The following is a 20,511-nucleotide window of genomic DNA, read 5'->3' as shown; positions in this document are numbered from 1 at the left end:
AACTAACAATTACCAGTCGAGTCGCTCAACTACTAGTTGTAGCCTTAATTACCGGTTATCTCGCTTTTTTAACACGAAAAATTGTAATTTTGAATGAGCACTTGAATATTTGCGTGTGGTACAGGCTCGAATTAAAGTTTTAATACATTAATCTTGTTTGATAATCTTTTAAGGTATGAATATTACAAAATATGAAACGTGGCATTTATATTTCTTCATGAAAAAAGTTTTTGTTTAATTCTCCTTGCCTTAGTATTTTTACTTTTGAATATTGTAATGTTATCATTTTTTGTCAATTAATTAGTTTGACAGAAATTTCTTTGTATCGCCTTACAACGAGTTTATATTTTTTTAATTGATTTATCCTCGATGCGAGAAGGTCGAATGCGCAACATATTACTGGCAGCGTGGTGTACACTTGCTACACCATATATGAGGTCGTGGGTTCAATCCCCACTGAAGGTCGAATGCGCAACATATTACTGGCAGCGTGGTGTAGTGGTAAGAACACTTGCTACACCATATATGAGGTCGTGGGTTCAATCCCCACTGCTCTCATGCTGTAGCGCCCTTAAGTAAGGCGCTATATAAAGGGTGTGAACTCCTGCTGAGCCAGCACTTAATTAGCAGCTTAATTATCGGCTTATTGTAATTTATAATATCCCAAACTGTCACAGGCAACTTGAGACTGGGTTCGAGTAAATGATGTTACTCTATGTTTAGGTCGTGAAGTTGACCTTCTCACATCGAGGATAAAAAAATATACAAAACCGACCCAGTCTCAAGTTGCCTTCAACGGTTTGGGATATTAAAAATTATAATTGCCTGATAATTATAAGCTGCTAATTGTTTTATTTTAGCAATGGTTAATATCGTTTTAAGCAACTAACTTAAAGACGCTACAACATGGGGGCAGTAGGAATCGAACTAATGACCTCTCGGTTAAATATTAAGAACTTACCTTTCGAGAGTTTTTATTATTTTTAATTAATGGCCGATTTTCATTTTGTCCTTCTTTAAAATCAATTCTTAAATCTGTGAACCCAACTTTACGCTCCAATAAACACGGAGTGACGTCATCAGCCCTAAATTCAAAAACAATTTTTCAATTTTTCGACTTTTTTATGCTTTTGCTTACATTTTGTTATTTTTTCAATGTGCCAAAATAAATTGCACTAAGTTTCGTTCTTCGGTCCTTATATGTAAACGCAGGTCTTAAGGGCGAATAATGTGGCATTAGTGCGGCTCGAATCCGAAACCTTTTGGTGTGTTTAAGCTATCTGTAAACGCAGGTCTTAAAGGGCGAATAATGTGGCATTGGTGCGGCTCGAACCCGAAACCTTTTGGTGTGTTTAAGCTATCTGTAAACGCCAAGCTTAAGGGCAAATAATGCGGCATTGGTGCGGCTCAAACCCGAAACCTTTTGGTGTGTTTAAGCTATCTGTAAACGCCAAGCTTAAGGGCAAATAATGCGGCATTGGTGCGGCTCGAACCCGAAACCTTTCGGTGTGTTTAAGCTATCTGTAAACGCAGGTCTTAAAGGGCGAATAATGTGGCATTAGTGCGGCTCGAATCCGAAACCTTTTGGTGTGTTTAAGCTATCTGTAAACGCAGGTCTTAAAGGGCGAATAATGTGGCATTGGTGCGGCTCGAACCCGAAACCTTTTGGTGTGTTTAAGCTATCTGTAAACGCCAAGCTTAAGGGCAAATAATGCGGCATTGGTGCGGCTCAAACCCGAAACCTTTTGGTGTGTTTAAGCTATCTGTAAACGCCAAGCTTAAGGGCAAATAATGCGGCATTGGTGCGGCTCGAACCCGAAACCTTTCGGTGTGTTTAAGCTATCTGTAAACGCAGGTCTTAAGGGCGAATAATGTGGCATTGGTGCGGCTCGAACCCGAAACCTTTTGGTGTGTTTAAGCTATCTGTAAACGCAAGTCTTAAGGGCGAATAATGTGGCATTGGTGCGGCTCGAACCCGAAACCTTTTGGTGTGTTTAAGCTATCTGTAAACGCCAAGCTTAAGGGCAATTAATGGGGCATTGGTGCGGCTCGAACCCGAAACCTTTTGGTGTGTTTAAGCTATCTGTAAACGCCTAGCTTAAGGGCAAATAATGCGGCATTGGTGCGGCTCGAACCCGAAACCTTTTGGTGTGTTTAAGCTATCTGTAAACGCCAAGCTTAAGGACAAATAGTGTGGCATTGGTGCGGCTCGAACCCGAAACCTTTTAGTGTGTTTAAGCTATCTGTAAACGCCAGACTTAAGGGCGAATAGTGTGGCATTGGTGCGGCTCGAACCCGAAACCTTTTAGTGTGTTAAGCTATCTGTAAACGCCGGGCTCAAGGGCAAATAGTGTGACATTGGTGCGGCTCGAACCCGAAACCTTTTAGTGTGTTTCAGCTATCTGTAAACGCCAGACTTAAGGGCGAATAGTGTGGCATTGGTGCGGCTCGAACCCGAAACCTTTTAGTGTGTTTAAGCTATCTGTAAACGCCAGACTTAAGGGCGAATAGTGTGGCATTGGTGCGGCTCGAACCCAAAACATTTAGGTGTGTTTAAGCTATCTGTAAACGCCAGACTTAAGGGCGAATAGTGTGGCATTGGTGCGGCTCGAACCCGAAACCTTTTGGTGTGTTTAAGCTATCTGTAAACGCCAAGCCTAAGGACAAATAGTGTGGCATTGGTGTGGCTCGAACCCGAAACCTTTTAGTGTGTTTAAGCTATCTGTAAACGCCAGACTTAAGGGCGAATAGTGTGGCATTGGTGCGGCTCGAACCCAAAACATTTAGGTGTGTTTAAGCTATCTGTAAACGCCAAGCTTAAAGGCAAATAATGCGGCATTGGTGCGGCTCGAACCCGAAACCTTTTGGTGTGTTTAAGCTATCTGTAAACGCCAAGCTTAAGGACAAATAGTGTGGCATTGGTGCGGCTCGAACCCGAAACCTTTTAGTGTGTTTAAGCTATCTGTAAACGCCAGACTTAAGGGCGAATAGTGTGGCATTGGTGCGGCTCAAACCGAAACCTTTTGGTGTGATTAAGCTATCTGTAAATGCCGTGCTCAAGGGCAAATAGTGTGACATTGGTGCGGCTCTAACCCGAAACCTTTTGGTGTGTTTAAGCTATCTGTAAACGCCAGACTCAAGGGCAAATAGTGTGGCATTGGTGCGGCTCGAACCCGAAACCTTTTAGTGTGTTTAAGCTATCTGTAAACGCCAGGCTTAAGGGCAAATAATGCGGCATTGGTGCGGCTCGAACCCGAAACCTTTTGGTGTGTTTAAGCTATCTGTAAACGCCAAGCTTAAGGGCAATTAATGGGGCATTGGTGCGGCTCGAACCCGAAACCTTTTGGTGTGTTTAAGCTATCTGTAAACGCCAAGCTTAAGGGCAATTAATGGGGCATTGGTGCGGCTCGAACCCGAAACCTTTTAGTGTGTTTAAGCTATCTGTAAACGCCAGACTTAAGGGCGAATAGTGTGGCATTGGTGCGGCTCTAACCCGAAACCTTTTGGTGTGTTTAAGCTATCTGTAAACACCTGGCTTAAGGGCGAATAGTGTGGCATTGGTGCAGCTCGAACCCAAACCTTTTAGTGTGTTTAAGCTATCTGTAAACGCCGGGCTTAAGGACAAATAATGTGGCATTGGTGCGGCTCGAACCCGAAACCTTTTGGTGTGTTTAAGCTATCTGTAAACGCCTAGCTTAAGGGCAAATAATGTGGCATTGGTGCAGCTCGAACCCGAAACCTTTTGGTGTGTTTAAGCTATCTGTAAACGCCAGGCTTAAGGGCAAATAATGTGGCATTGGTGCGGCTCGAACCCGAAACCTTTTGGTGTGTTTAAGCTATCTGTAAACGCCTAGCTTAAGGGCAAATAATGTGGCATTGGTGCGGCTCGAACCCGAAACCTTTTGGTGTGTTTAAGCTATCTGTAAACGCCAAGCTCAAAGGCAAATAATGTGGCATTGGTGCGGCTCGAACCCAAAATATTTTAGTGTGTTTAAGCTATCTGTAAACGCCAGGCTTAAGGGTGAATAATGTGGCATTGGTGCGGCTCGAACCCGAAACCTTTTGGTGTGTTTAAGCTATCTGTAAACGCCAAGCTCAAAGGCAAATAATGTGGCATTGGTGCGGCTCGAACCCGAAACCTTTTGGTGTGTTTAAGCTATCTGTAAACGCCTAGCTTAAGGGCAAATAATGTGGCATTGGTGCGGCTCGAACCCGAAACCTTTTGGTGTGTTTAAGCTATCTGTAAACGCCAAGCTCAAAGGCAAATAATGTGGCATTGGTGCGGCTCGAACCCAAAATATTTTAGTGTGTTTAAGCTATCTGTAAACGCCAGGCTTAAGGGTGAATAATGTGGCATTGGTGCGGCTCGAACCCGAAACCTTTTGGTGTGTTTAAGCTATCTGTAAACGCCAAGCTCAAAGGCAAATAATGTGGCATTGGTGCGGCTCGAACCCAAAATATTTTAGTGTGTTTAAGCTATCTGTAAACGCCAGGCTTAAGGGCAAATAATGTGGCATTGGTGCGGCTCGAACCCGAAACCTTTTGGTGTGTTTAAGCTATCTGTAAACGCCAGACTTAAGGGCAAATAATGTGGCATTGGTGCGGCTCGAACCCGAAACCTTTTAGTGTGTTTAAGCTATCTGTAAACGCCTAGCTTAATAGCCAATAATGTGGCATTGGTGCGGCTCGAACCCGAAACCTTTTGGTGTGTTTAAGCTATCTGTAAACGCCTAGCTTAAGGGCAAATAATGTGGCATTGGTGCGGCTCGAACCCGAAACCTTTTGGTGTGTTTAAGCTATCTGTAAACGCCGTGCTCAAAGGCAAATAATGTGGCATTGGCGCGGCTCGAACCCAAAATATTTTAGTGTGTTTAAGCTATCTGTAAACGCCAGGCTTAAGGGCAAATAATGTGGCATTGGTGCGGCTCGAACCCAAAATATTTTAGTGTGTTTAAGCTATCAGTAAACGCCAGGCTAAAGGGCGAATAATGTTCTAACTAAATTAGACCAATAATTTAAACTTTTAATTAAAATTTAAATGATTTTAAACGTAGAAATCTAAATATCAGCAACTCACTACAAAGAATTGCTTTTATACGCACCAGAGCTAGTAGGACTTAAACTGTAATATCCACTTACACAAAAAATTCATGTTTATTATAAATATTTAACTTACATTTTGTTCATTTTTCTTCTGCCCTTTTTGTTTTAAAACAGAAGAAAAAAAATATTTTCAAATGATTTTCACCGAGTTAATATCAAGCATTGTGATGTCATATAGGTATATTTATTCAAATAAAAACTACAATTAAAAACGTTAATTTACACTAACTAGTTTTTTTAATAAATTTTTTTTTTAATTAATTATTTTTTAATTTTTTTAATTAATTAATCAAAAAACACAAAGATTATTAAAATATACATTTAACGCACAAAAAATATAGTCCAAAAAATCCCCCGCATAAAAACCCCCCGTCTCGAGTTGTCTGTGGCAGTTTGGGATATTATTGAGAATATAGTTGCCCGATAATTATGCTGCTGATTAAGTGCTGGCTCAGCAGGAGTTTATACCGTTTATAGTGCCTTACTTAAGGGCGCTACATCATGAGATCAGTGGGGATTGAACCCACGACCTTGATCTGACCACTACACCATGCTGTTGACGTCATCAAAAGTAGAATATCGCATTGTCCTCGTAACGTTGGATTTTAGCTGAGTTTTTTTGGGTTTTACCAAAATTATTATGACGTCACAGAAAATCCATTATTGGGAGTTCTAGATTGACACCTTGTTTAGTGTGGAACGAGTCGACGTCAGCAGGGCGGGTCAAATAAAGAGGGTGGGTGGGCAATGTTAGTGGGGGGGTGAAAGGAAATATTTTAAAAAGTTATAAATTTTTGATGGTGTCAGCCTGAAAAAAAAAATTATTATTCGTTACAAAATTTTGAAATCCTTTTTTACTAATATTGAGGTAAAACTAAAGGTAAACAAGTCACCATGAATCTGCTAAGAACACTTGCTACACCACACATGAGGTCGTTGGTTCAATCCCCACTGATCTCATGCTGTAGCGCTCTTGAGTAAGGCACTATAAACTCCTGCTGGGCCAGCACTTAATCAGCAGCATAATTACTGGGCAATTATAATCTGTATATTATCCCAAACTGCCACAGGCAACTTGAGACTGGGTCAAGGTAACTGATGCTATTTTATGTTTAGGTCGTGCATTCAACCTTCCCACATCGAGGATAAACAATTACAAAAGTTTGAAAAAAATATTTTTAAGAAAAAAACTTTACCTTTCAAGGTCCCCCTCCACACTGGTCCCCCATCACCAACCAACCCCAACTTTACAGAAACCTTATACAGAGTTTACCCAACCAAGCCCCCTTTTAAAAGAAGGGACGCCCCCCACCCCTGAGAAAGGGGGGTTGTAAGTGAGTGTTCCATCGATGAATCAACCACAAAGTTGTTTCGATATATATTTTCAGAAAAGATGATCCTGGTTATGATGTCATAATATTAGACAACATTGGTTACAAATTGTTTATTTTTCTGTAAAGCAAAAAAGTTTCAATAAAAATACAAAAATTATGAGTTGAGTTTATTTTTCTTAAAAATTAATTTGAATTCTAAAATATAAACAGTCAGAATAAAACTTAAATACAAAAATATAACTAAACTATGTTTTTAAATTTTTTTCGTATATATCTTTATCCTCGATGTGGGAAAGTCGAATGCGCAACTTAAACATAAGAGTAACATCAGTTACCCTGACCCAGTCTCGAGTTGCCTGTGACAGTTTGGGATATTATAAAATTTTAATTGCCCAATGATTAAGCTGCTGTTTAAGTATTGTTTAAGTAAAAGATCAACATCACCCCTTGTTCCTCAGAAGATTGTCATCAGATCCTCCGGCTCCGCGAGGTCGTCATCAGAATTCTTTAAATAAAACAAGGGGCAGTTATCTATGTCTAATTAGGTATTATCTAGTTATTTATACACTTTTAAAATGGTGTCGTGTTCTGAATATGCGGACTGTTTAAACGCCAGACATTAAAATAACGAGTGTCGACACGCGCGCGTTCCTACCCCTAACCCGTTGCATATTCAGATCAATAACACCATACAAACTTTATATAAGTTTAAATAATTTGTACAACTATACAAAAATGAATCTACTTAACATAATTTGTTGAAGTCCGCTCCGTCGAAACATCGATCAAAGATAATATTATAAATATCAACAAACATAAATAATATTAAACTGTGTTACTATTGCTTAATGACTAATAAACTAAACCTTTTATTTTCATAAAGTTCTTGTTCAAGTTCTAGTGTAATCAAGATGGCCGATTTCTACAACCGCAAGAAAAAACTGAGCTCTGAATCGACAAGTTAAGTTAAACTTAAACCAAAACTCGCTACAACGACTATATCTGGTATTCATCCGCCACGCTCCAAACTGATCATGACGTAAAAAACCTCACCACACCAAATGTATTCATCCGCTGTTGTTTAAAAAGCTGTTATGGAATGTGTTAAACTGTTGGTTATATGTTAACTCAATTATAATACAAAAACTAAACTAAAGAGGTCCCTACTTACTCTAATAACTTTATTTTACTGACTTTAAACACTGCAATATTGAAAAACAATGGCGGCCGAATCTTGTAACCAAACCAACCACGTGTTTGCAAAACTAGGTTGCTTTTTTAGACGTTAAAATTCTGGAGCGCTTCGAGCACTGATTACTGGACCTTAAACATTTAGTACACAACAGTAAATCAAAAACGAGTAATTAGCACAAACACGCTTTTGTGCTGGAACCGATAACTTTGAATATTTACATTTATTTCATTTTTTAAAGACAATGATTTTACAACAAATTTATTTAATAATTTAATTTTCATTCTTATAATTTTGAAATATTTATTTAACAAATAAAAAATACAAAATAGCTAAAAAATAGTTAGTTTGTTTTAAAAATTGTTTTTTTGGTTTGCTACTCATAGTACTGCGTTATTTAAAAACAAATGTAAAAAACCTTTTATTTAAAATATACCTGATATTGTTCTAACAACTATACTTTTATTTGTTAACATTTAGTGGAGTTGTTTGTTTCTATAAATGTTTGCGAGACATTGTCCATAGTTTCTGACTGTTAACCGGCAGCGTGTTGTAGTGGTAAGAACACTTGCTACATCACATGAGATAGTGGGTTCAATCCCCACTGCTCTCATGCTCTAGCGCCCTTGAGTAAGACGCTATAAACTTCTGTTAAGCCAGCACTTAATCGGCAGTTTGTCGGGCAATTATAATCAATAATATTCCAAACTGCCACAGGCAACTCGAGACTGTGTCGGAGTAGCTGATGTTACTCTATGTTTAAGTCGCGCTTCGACCTTCCCACATCGAGGATAAATAAAAACTTTGACAATATAATCTTGTTTTGTTACGATTCAATAACATTATACTTAAATAAAAACACTATATAAATTGGAATACGCAAAAATATTGCTATCAAAAACGGCTTAAAAAAGGTTATTTATCTGTCAGCCAGCAAATGTACTCACGACCTTCGATATCTTGAAATCTGATAATAAAAAAAAATTATCACTTACATTATTCTATTAAGTGATTCTAATATTCGAAAAGTAAAAAAAAAGCAATCGGGCATGTAAACAACACAACATTGTTCACTAAAAATTGATATATTTCAAATCATATTAAACAACTACAAGATAAAAAGTTTCTAAAAACACAAAGATCAATAAATATTATAAGTTGAAGGAATGTTGGTTCCATTGGCCATTGCATGTCGGACCTCCCATCTAAGAGCTGACCGCTTTTTACTCGTTGGCACAACATAACTGTTAGGGATATATACTCGCTGTGGTTTCTAAATTCAAGTTTTATGTTTAAATTTACGGTTCGTGCCTCTACTTAAATGACATGCTAGCAGTGGGAATTAAACCCATAATCTTAGGTCTTACTTAAGAATGCTACAACATGCCAGCAGTAGAAATCAAACCCAAGATTTAAGGTCTTACTTAAGAATGTTACAACATGCCAGCAGTGGGAATCAAACCCAGGATCTCGGGTTTTACTTAAGAATGCTACAACATACCAGCAGTGGGAATCAAACCCAGGATTTCAGCTCTTACACGAATGCTACAACATGCCAGCAGTAGAAATCAAACCCAAGATTTAAGGTCTTACTTAAGGATGCTACAACATGCCAGCAGTAGGAATCAAACGCAGGATCTCAGGTTTTACTTAAGAATGCTACAAAATGCCAGCAGTGGTAATCAAACCCAGGATTTCAGCTCTTACACGAATGCTACAACATGCCAGCAGTAGAAATCAGACCCAAGATTTAAGGTCTTACTTAAGGATGCTACAACATGCCAGCAGTGAGAATCAAACCAAGGATCTTAGTCTTACTCAAGGATGCAACAACATGCCAGCAGTGGGAATCAAACCCAAGATCTCAGGCCTTACTTAAAGATGTTGCAACATGCCAGCAGTGAGAATCAAACCAAGGATCTTAGTCTTACTCAAGGATGCAACAACATGCCAGCAGTGGGAATTAAACCTAGAACCTCAGGTCTTACTTAAGGATCCTACAACATGCCAGCAGTGGGAATCGAACTCTTGATAGCAAAGATAAAATAATTACCGGAGCAGGTTCTTCCTTGATCATCATCTGAGCTTTGATCTCCCATCTCAACTCGTGATGAGTTTTCTCACCCGGAGCTCGCTTAGTACTCCAACTTTCCTTATAATCGTGATATCTGCTCAAATTAAGTTTGGGTAAGAAATTTCGACTTTTAACAACAGTTAATAACATGTTTATAATGAGATAAATAATAATTCAGTAATGATATAGTAATGGTATTTGAATAATAATTCAGTAATGATATAGTAATGGTATTTGAATAATAATTCAGTAATGGTATAGTAATGGTATTTGAATAATAATTCAGTAATGATATAGTAATGGTATTTGAATAATAATTCAGTAATGATATAGTAATGGTATTTGAATAATAATTCAGTAATGATATAGTAATGGTATTTGAATAATAATTCAGTAATGATATAGTAATGGTATTTGAATAATAATTCAGTAATGGTATAGTAATGGTATTTGAATAATAATTCAGTAATGATATAGTAATGGTATTTGAATAATAATTCAGTAATGATATAGTAATGGTATTTGAATAATAATTCAGTAATGATATAGTAATGGTATTTGAATAATAATTCAGTAATGATATAGTAATGGTATTTGAATAATAATTCAGTAATGATATAGTAATGGTATTTGAATAATAATTCAGTAATGATATAGTAATGGTATTTGAATAATAATTCAGTAATGATATAGTAATGGTATTTGAATAATAATTCAGTAATGATATAGTAATGGTATTTGAATAATAATTCAGTAATGATATAGTAATGGTATTTGAATAATAATTCAGTAATGATATAGTAATGGTATTTGAATAATAATTCAGTAATGATATAGTAATGGTATTTGAATAATAATTCAGTAATGATATAGTAATGGTATTTGAATAATAATTCAGTAATGATATAGTAATGGTATTTGAATAATAATTCAGTAATGATATAGTAATGGTATTTGAATAATAATTCAGTAATGATATAGTAATGGTATTTGAATAATAATTCAGTAATGATATAGTAATGGTATTTGAATAATAATTCAGTAATGATATAGTAATGGTATTTGAATAATAATTCAGTAATGGTATAGTAATGGTATTTGAATAATAATTCAGTAATGATATAGTAATGGTATTTGAATAATAATTCAGTAATGATATAGTAATGGTATTTGAATAATAATTCAGTAATGATATAGTAATGGTATTTGAATAATAATTCAGTAATGATATAGTAATGGTATTTGAATAATAATTCAGTAATGATATAGTAATGGTATTTGAATAATAATTCAGTAATGATATAGTAATGGTATTTGAATAATAATTCAGTAATGATATAGTAATGGTATTTGAATAATAATTCAGTAATGATATAGTAATGGTATTTGAATAATAATTCAGTAATGATATAGTAATGGTATTTGAATAATAATTCAGTAATGATATAGTAATGGTATTTGAATAATAATTCAGTAATGATATAGTAATGGTATTTGAATAATAATTCAGTAATGATATAGTAATGGTATTTGAATAATAATTCAGTAATGATATAGTAATGGTATTTGAATAATAATTCAGTAATGATATAGTAATGGTATTTGAATAATAATTCAGTAATGATATAGTAATGGTATTTGAATAATAATTCAGTAATGATATAGTAATGGTATTTGAATAATAATTCAGTAATGATATAGTAATGGTATTTGAATAATAATTCAGTAATGATATAGTAATGGTATTTGAATAATAATTCAGTAATGATATAGTAATGGTATTTGAATAATAATTCAGTAATGATATAGTAATGGTATTTGAATAATAATTCAGTAATGATATAGTAATGGTATTTGAATAATAATTCAGTAATGATATAGTAATGGTATTTGAATAATAATTCAGTAATGATATAGTAATGGTATTTGAATAATAATTCAGTAATGATATAGTAATGGTATTTGAATAATAATTCAGTAATGATATAGTAATGGTATTTGAATAATAATTCAGTAATGATATAGTAATGGTATTTGAATAATAATTCAGTAATGATATAGTAATGGTATTTGAATAATAATTCAGTAATGATATAGTAATGGTATTTGAATAATAATTCAGTAATGATATAGTAATGGTATTTGAATAATAATTCAGTAATGATATAGTAATGGTATTTGAATAATAATTCAGTAATGATATAGTAATGGTATTTGAATAATAATTCAGTAATGATATAGTAATGGTATTTGAATAATAATTCAGTAATGATATAGTAATGGTATTTGAATAATAATTCAGTAATGATATAGTAATGGTATTTGAATAATAATTCAGTAATGATATAGTAATGGTATTTGAATAATAATTCAGTAATGATATAGTAATGGTATTTGAATAATAATTCAGTAATGATATAGTAATGGTATTTGAATAATAATTCAGTAATGATATAGTAATGGTATTTGAATAATAATTCAGTAATGATATAGTAATGGTATTTGAATAATAATTCAGTAATGATATAGTAATGGTATTTGAATAATAATTCAGTAATGATATAGTAATGGTATTTGAATAATAATTCAGTAATGATATAGTAATGGTATTTGAATAATAATTCAGTAATGATATAGTAATGGTATTTGAATAATAATTCAGTAATGATATAGTAATGGTATTTGAATAATAATTCAGTAATGATATAGTAATGGTATTTGAATAATAATTCAGTAATGATATAGTAATGGTATTTGAATAATAATTCAGTAATGGTATTTGCCCAAGAACTATTTTTACTCAATTGACATATTCCTAAAGCTGACATTTTATTAAAAATTTGATTAAAATTAGTCAGAAAAGGGTATTCCCCCAGGAGGATTATTAAATGGCATTTTTAGGGCAAAAGGTTTTTGGTAAACGACAGAAATCGACTTAATAAAAAAGAGGGTTATACTGGGTTCAAGTTGCAGGAATTATTAATTTTACCCACTCTGCTACTAAACTTAAATTTTATTTAACACATCAGAAATACTTTAAAATTTATCTGATAATTAAAATAACGTTTCTTACATTAGATCAAATATATTAAAATTTGCTCAATGTTAGCCTAAGCTTTAAGGGCCAAGCTTCAGGGGCAGTGTGGTGTAGTGGTGAAAACACTTGATCTTTCGACATGAGGTCCTAAGTTTAATTCCCACTGCTCTCATGCAGTGGCGCCCTTGAGTAAGGTGCTATAAACGGTATAAACTCTTGCTGAGCCAACACTTAATAAGCAGCATAATTACTGGGCAATTATCTTCTCTATAATATCCCAAACTGCTAAAGTTAAATCAAAACTGGGTTGCATTCGACCTTCCCACATTGAGGATAAATAAATATGACAAAATAATCTTAATATTGAAAATAAACTTACTTGTTCACTGGATCAGTTTTCACAATATTCCTTGTATGTGGATGACAGTTATTTGATCTTATGTCTGCCAACAATATATTGTTTAAAACATCAACAAATATTTACTTAAAACAAATTTTATTTAACTTACAAGAGGGGAGTTGGTCTTTACTTTGGAAGGAATTTTCATTTCGTTTGTACTAAAAAAATATATTTACTGTTAAGTAACATAAAGTAAGCTCACTCTAAACCCAGGATTATAGGTCTTACATAAGGATGCTACAAAATGCCAGCAGTGGGAATCAAACCCAGGATCTCAGGCCTTACACAAATCCTACAATATGCCAGCAGTGAGAATCAAACCAAGGATCTCAGGTTACTTAAGGATGCTACAACATGCCAGCAGTGGGAATCAAACCCAGGATCTCAGGCCTTACTTAGGAATGCTACAAAATGCCAGCAGTGGGAATCAAACCCAGGATCTCAGGTCTTACACGAATGCTACAAAATGCCAGCAGTGGGAATCAAACCCAGGATCTTAGGCCTTACACGAATGCTACAAAATGCCAGCAATGGGAATCAAACCCAGGATCTTAGGCCTTACACGAATGCTACAAAATGCCAGCAATGGGAATCAAACCCAGGATCTCAGGTCTTACACGAATGCTACAAAATGCCAGCAGTGGGAATCAAACCCAGGATCCTAGGCCTTACACGAATGCTACAAAATGCCGGCAGTGGGAATCAAACCCAGGATCTTAGGTCTTACACGAATGCTACAAAATGCCAGCAGTGGGAATCGAACCCAGGATCTTAGGTCTTACTTAAAGATGCTATAACATGCCAGTAGTGGGAATCAAACCCAGGATCTCAGGCCTTACACGAATGCTATAACATGCCAGCAGTGGGAATCAAACCCGGGATGTAAGGCCTTACACGAATGCTACAATATGCCAGCAGTGAGAATCAAACCCAGGATTTCAGGTCTTACTTAAGAATGCTACAACATGCCAGCAGTGGGAATCAAACCCCGGATCTCATGTTTTACTTAAAGATGCTACGACATGCCAGCAGTGGGAATCAAACCCCGGATCTCATGTCTTACTTAAAGATGCTACAACATGCCAGCAGTGGGAATCAAACCCAGGATTTCAGGTCTTACTTAAGAATGCTACAACATGCCAGCAGTGGAAATCGAACCCAGGACCACAGGTCTTACTTAAGGATGCTACAACATGCCAGCAGTGGGAATCAAACCCAGGATCTCAGGTCTTACTTAAGAATGTAACAACATGCCAGCAGTGGGAATCAAACCCAGGATCTCAGGTCTTAAGGATGCTAAAACATGCCAGCAGTGGGAATCAAACCCAGGATCTCGGGTCTTACTTAAGAATGTAACAACATGCCAGCAGTGGGAATCAAACACAGGATCTCAGGTCTTAAGGATGCTAAAACATGCCATCAGTGGGAATCAAACCCAGGATTTCAGGTCTTACATGAATGCTACAAAATTCCAGCAATGGGAATCAAACTCAGGATCTTAGATCTTACATGAATGCTACAAAATGCCAGCAGTGGAAATTGAACCCAATAGTACTTGCTGGTTGTTAACAAAAGAGTATTTACCATTGATTTTTAAAAAAGTATTTACCGTTGGTTTAGCTGTATGTGGTCTTGCAGGTAAATCATAATTTCGAACTCGATTTAACCTTGGGTCAAGGTCATCGAATGACCTTTCATGACCTCGAGTTGAAAAATCGTGACCTTGATCTAAAGAAAGATCATGGCCTCTATACTGACTCCTAGTGGCAGGATCTTCCATTAACGACTCGTCGTAAATTCGAGGTGTACCGTCAACTTCTTTCCTAAAAATAAAAAAAATGTATTAAAAAAAAATAAAAATAATTTTTGAGGATAAACAAAAAATAGAAAGTTTGTAAACTTTATTTCAAATCAATTTAAAAAAAAATTATTAAAAACAAAACAACGTTTACCGTAAAACTTTTCTTTTCGTTATGACCTTTCCAGGAACATTTGACCTTGGGGTTATTTCAGGGTTCACAGCGTCACTTGAGGTATCCTCTGAGGTCACGGGGTCATTGGAGGTCAACTCTGTCCATTCTGGGGTCGCTGACCTTCGATTGTCAGTTTGGGGCTTAAAAATATTTCAAAATTTTTAGAATTTTAAATAAAACTAAAAATAAATTAAATTTTTTTGGTGAATATTTTTTACCAAATTGAGTGAAAAATTATTTTCCCTTTCCTTCACCCAGTAAGGCTGCGACGTGATTGGTTCATCTTGTTTACAGGTGATGTCACAAGTTTTACTCTAAAATAAAATATTGGATTTAAAATTTCACTCAGAGACTGCAAAGTCAGTTTTTTTACATTAATTTATCGCCAATATGGAAACATAGAGTAACATTTGTTACCCCAATGGGATATTTGTACATATATTTATCCTCGATGTGGTAGGGTCGAATGTGCGACTTAAACATAAAGTAACACCAGTTACTCCGACCCAGTCTTGAGTTGACTTTGGCAGTTTGGGATATTATTGATTATAATTGTCCGATAATTAAGCTGCTGATTAAGTGCTGGCTTAGCAAGAGTTTTTGTCGTTTATAGCGCCTTACTCAAGAGCACTACAACATGAGAGCAGTGAGGATCAAACCCAGGACCTCATGTAGTAAAGTCAAAAGTGTTTTAACCACTACACCACGTTGCCTATTTACTTGCCTTAAAAATTGCGTACCTATAAACTATACAAAATAGAATATTTTTAAATGGATCACATCACATGTATTAGGGGACCCTATAATTATGCATTAAGGGTGTTATTAACAAACAAGTAGCACCAGTCATTATTAAAACTGATTTTTTGTTAACTTGGTAATATAATTTATTTACTAAATAGTTGCTCTTTGCATTAAAAAAAAGTTAAACAAAAAATAAAAAAGGTTTAGTTTAAAATTTTTACTTGAATGTGAGGTTGAAATTTGGAGAAATTGTTCGAGAAATCACTCGTTTCTAAAAAAAATTATTTCAACATAAAATAAAATACAAAAGAAAGTTTTATTAAATATTTGGTAAAATTTTAAAATTTCTGTAGTTTTAAAAAAAAAATTAAAATTTTTACCAGAATTAGTGCCGGGGGATGAAACACCGTTGAACCAAGAGCTCCCACTAGTGGATCGATCGTGTTCAATTAATTTGTGCAAATCTAAACAAATTTCAAAAAAATGTGAAATTTACAAACAAAGGTTCTAATCCCCACTGCTCTCATGCAGTAGTTCCCTAAGGTAAGGCACTGTATACGGTTAAAACTTCTGCTGAGCCTGCACTTAATCAGCAGCATAATAATTGGACAATTATAATCTCTATAATATCCCAAACTGCCACAGGCAACTCGAGACTGGATTGGGGTAATAAAAGTTATATAATTGATGTTTAGGTCATGGTTTCGACCTTACCAAGACTTAAGTTTTTGAGGTCTATTAAAATATGAATTTTAACACAATTTGACGGCGAGCTTTTTTTTAGTCTCATTTAAAAATGGGACTTTCGGTGCCATTCATAAGAACAACAAAAAAATAAATATTCTTAGTTATTTTGTTTATTGTCTGCATAGGTCTTTTATGCTCAAGTTATTATAACAAAGCTAATATTTAAAGTCTTATATTAAGGATATTACTTTACTCAAAAATTGATAAAGTTGGTGTCACTAATCACAAAAATAGTTTTAACTGCAAATAATTTCACCTACTTTTTAAATTATACAACTTTTAAAAATATTAAAATTAACTTTTAAAAAAAAGGGAAGCCCTGTTTGTGATGACGTAGAAAGTACTAGTACTTTCTAAGTTACACAAAAAACATGGTAACCTGGTTTTTAATGTTAATCATTTTTCAGTATTTTTGAAAATTAAATTGAAAGTACCACAGACATTTTTAAAGGTTCTAAAACCATTTTATGATTCAGTTTCAACCATACTAACATGCTATATACATCACTTACAAAATTGCAAAACTCTTTAATATAGCATTTTAACAAAAATATTTCCTTAACAATAGTTAACAAGTTAGTTTTTTTATCTAGAATGTTAGTTTAGTATGATCTTCATTTAGTTGGCGTCAAGTCGTAACATTTGAATTTAATAAACCACCAGTAGTAGAAAATTTATATAAGTTAACCAGAATCACTTTGTAACAAAAATTAAAGGTTTTTATTGTAAACTAAATAATAATAAACAATTATTATATTTGTTAATTAATCTAGCTTTTTTTGTATATATCTTTATCCTCGATGTGGGAAAGTCAAATGCGCGACTTAAACATAGAGTAATATCAGTTACTCCGGCCCAGTCTTGAGTTGCCTGTGGCTGTTTGGGATATTATAGATTATAATTGCCCGATAATTACGCTGCTGATTAAATGCTGACTCAGCAAGAGTTCATACTGTTTATAGAACCTTACTCAAGTACGCCACAGCATAAGAGCAGTGAGGATCGAACCCAGGACCATGTGTAAATTAAACCTTAATAGTTTAAATTTTTTAAGTATTATGAAAACATATAAAATAAATCTAAATTCTGAAGTTGCTTTAAAGTAGCACTCAAGTAAAAAGTAATCCAAAATATTTATCACCTTTTCTGAATTGTTTCATTCGTGTTTCAGAAACGTTGAAATAACCCAACGACTGAAGTTGACGTTTTATTTCATCCTCCGAAAATTCTAAAGTATCCATCAAAAATTTTAAACTAAAATCAATTAAAATTTATGCTGCCAAAAAGTAAATAAAAACCCTGATAAACTAAAAACATCTTTAAGGTTCACTTTCAGACACAGACAGACAATGAAGCTCCATTAGCAATTAGCGTCATCCGCCGGTTTACCAGCCTGGAAAGTAGGGCAGTTTCCGACGAGATCTCGTGCGTGCACGCATAACAAAATTCCCGGTCTAGGCGTGCACGCGTGATATATGTTAGCAGATTTTAGGCGTCAGTATTGCGCTTGCCAATTTTTTAAGAAACCAGGCGTGCAAAACGCTAATTCCAGGCGTGCATTTTTTTAATGAAAAAAATCTCGTGCGTGCACAGTGCCCTACTTTCCAGACTGGCCGGTTTAAACAAGTAGCATTAATTTGAATTCAAAAAAGGCGAAATGTACAAGAGAAGATTAGGGTAAGGTAATAAAAATTCCACCCTTTCAACATTTATAAACTTGGCGGACAACGCTAATAGAGCTCCCAGACTGCCAGACAATTTGTCAGACTGTCAGATTATTGCACTATTCCTTGACTGCACATAAGTACTCACAATAAATATATATATTTTTTTTTGTTTTTTTTTATGTATTTTTTATATATTTTTTTTCTGTTACACTGTGTGCTACAATTCCAGAACTCCTCTGCTTAATTACCCTTTAAAATTTTGCCAAACCCAGTGTCAAAACACCAAAGTAGCATCGTTTTCAATAAATTACCAGTAAATTATCCTTATAAATACATTAACTAAGAACTTATTACTGCCGAGAATTTTTTTGCTTTTTCAGACTGGGCTCTCAGACCATATACTTCAAAAAGCAACACCAACCTTACCATATTCCTCCAACCACCCTGAACAAATAATTTGGACCATACAAAGCTACTTATTCATTCAGCTACTCTAACACTTTGCGTCACAAACTTAACTTAATTATGCAATCTTTCTTTAAACTATCAATGTAATATATTTTAATTTATCAAGTTTCCTCTTTCTTTTCTATTATTAACTAGTTTTAAACATTAATATTTACTTACTCTATATACGTGAACCCCCACTAGTTGGTGGGTTGTTTAATATTTTTGTGCGTTGTATGTGATATACGTTGTGAAAGGCCATTCTGGGACGTTCTTTCTTTAGGTAGGTTTATTTCGGTTAGTCCCTTTATCACATGCAATTTATCGTGACCAGTTCGTGCTTTCCTACTAGAGCCATACTGGGTTATATTAAATGTAATTATTATTTTCTTTAAGTTATTTTTTACACTGTAACTACCATCGACAGTGATTGCTTTACTATTATAAATCAAATGTGTCGTAACTTTCTTTTTTTTTCGTACAATTTTATTTTGTTATTTCGTCACTCCTTTGTTATAGTTTTATTTTTTTGGTGTATATTTTGTAAAATGTATTTTATATATCGCATTTATTAATAATATAATCTATACTGGGTTTGGTGACCATGCCATAAAATAATTAAAATCTTCATGTAAACATTAATACTTTTGACATGTTTTAAATCATTAAATTGATTTTGTCATTTTTTCCCGTCGCATTGTTGTAATATTAATTGTATATCAAATTTATTATTTACTTTTATCAATGCGCGAAAAACCAAAATAAAAAAAATAAAAAAATAGCATTAATACCACACTTGCAAAACTGTCTGACTGTTTGATTTTTATTTTAGGTTTTGCGATTTTTAATCATTAATCAACAATAAGAAAAAAAAATCAATTAGAAGTTATGTTAAAACGCAAAATCTGGATATAAATGTCCCAAAGAGTCTGCCTATAAAACGAATTCTTTTAATTTTTAAATTTTTCTTAAAAAATAAATTTCCGTTGAAAAAATTTAAACACCTAACAACAAAAGCGACCGACCGTGGAATAATATAAAACTTTATCCTCAGTGTAAAGCAGTTGATTTAGTCATCGGGATTCTTGAAATATCAATTTTTATAACTTTTATAATTTTTCATAACTACAGGCCCTTTAGAGGTAAAAGTTTAAAACAAGTTTTACAAAAAATACTTTGCGAATTTGTAGTAATTAATTATATAATGACTTGACTATCGTTTAAGAAATTTTTTTTTATTTATTTTTATCCTCGATGTGGGAAGATTGACTTTACAACCTAAACATAGAGTAGAAATTTTTATAGCATAAAATAATTTGTTTTATTATAGTTGTTGTCCTGACACCAAGTTTAACTCACTACGACTTACTTTTTTTAGCGCTAACTTTTTATCCACACATGAGGGCGTGGGTTCAATCCCCACTGCTCTCATGCTGTAGCGATCTTGAGTAAGGTACTATAAACAATATAAACTCCTGCTGAGCAGTTTCCCAATTTGCAGCATAATTATAGGGCAATTATAATCTATAATATCCTAATCTTTTAAAGACAACTCGAGACTGGGTCAGAGTAACAAATGTTACTCTATGTTTGGGTCGTGAAGTCGACCTTTCCACATCGAGGATAAAGATACATAAAAAAAATCTGCTTTGAGTGACTTTTACCGTTAATGACAATTTAGTGAAAACCTTAACAAAATTAGCGAGGATTTTTAACTTTTCAGATAAATAAAAAAACAGTTTTTTGTCATTTTTTCTCAATATTTTAATCAAGAAGGAAAATTAAAAGTGCTG

General features: G+C 34.2%; 1 protein-coding gene across 1 annotated transcript; it reads right to left on the bottom strand.

Annotated features, from left to right (window-relative positions):
• Positions 1–8,679: 8,679 nt before the first annotated feature.
• LOC145755005 (centriolar and ciliogenesis-associated protein HYSL1-like) lies at positions 8,680–18,006 on the bottom strand. The gene is made up of 10 exons (XM_082571199.1): positions 17,746–18,006; positions 16,238–16,321; positions 16,079–16,128; positions 15,332–15,427; positions 15,093–15,253; positions 14,750–14,963; positions 13,250–13,298; positions 13,120–13,183; positions 9,683–9,797; positions 8,680–8,902 (listed from the first exon to the last, which is right to left on the bottom strand). Exons 1-10 carry the CDS (start codon positions 17,843–17,845, stop codon positions 8,771–8,773), a joined length of 1,065 nt encoding a protein of 354 aa, XP_082427325.1. The 5' UTR covers positions 17,846–18,006; the 3' UTR covers positions 8,680–8,770.
• Between the last annotated feature and the right edge of the window lie 2,505 nt (positions 18,007–20,511).

This window comes from Corella eumyota, chromosome 6, assembly GCF_963082875.1.
Source record: "Corella eumyota chromosome 6, kaCorEumy4.1, whole genome shotgun sequence".
NCBI lineage: Eukaryota > Metazoa > Chordata > Ascidiacea > Phlebobranchia > Corellidae > Corella > Corella eumyota.
Note: the sequence above shows the minus strand (reverse complement) of the source record. Positions and strands in the feature narration are given on the sequence as shown.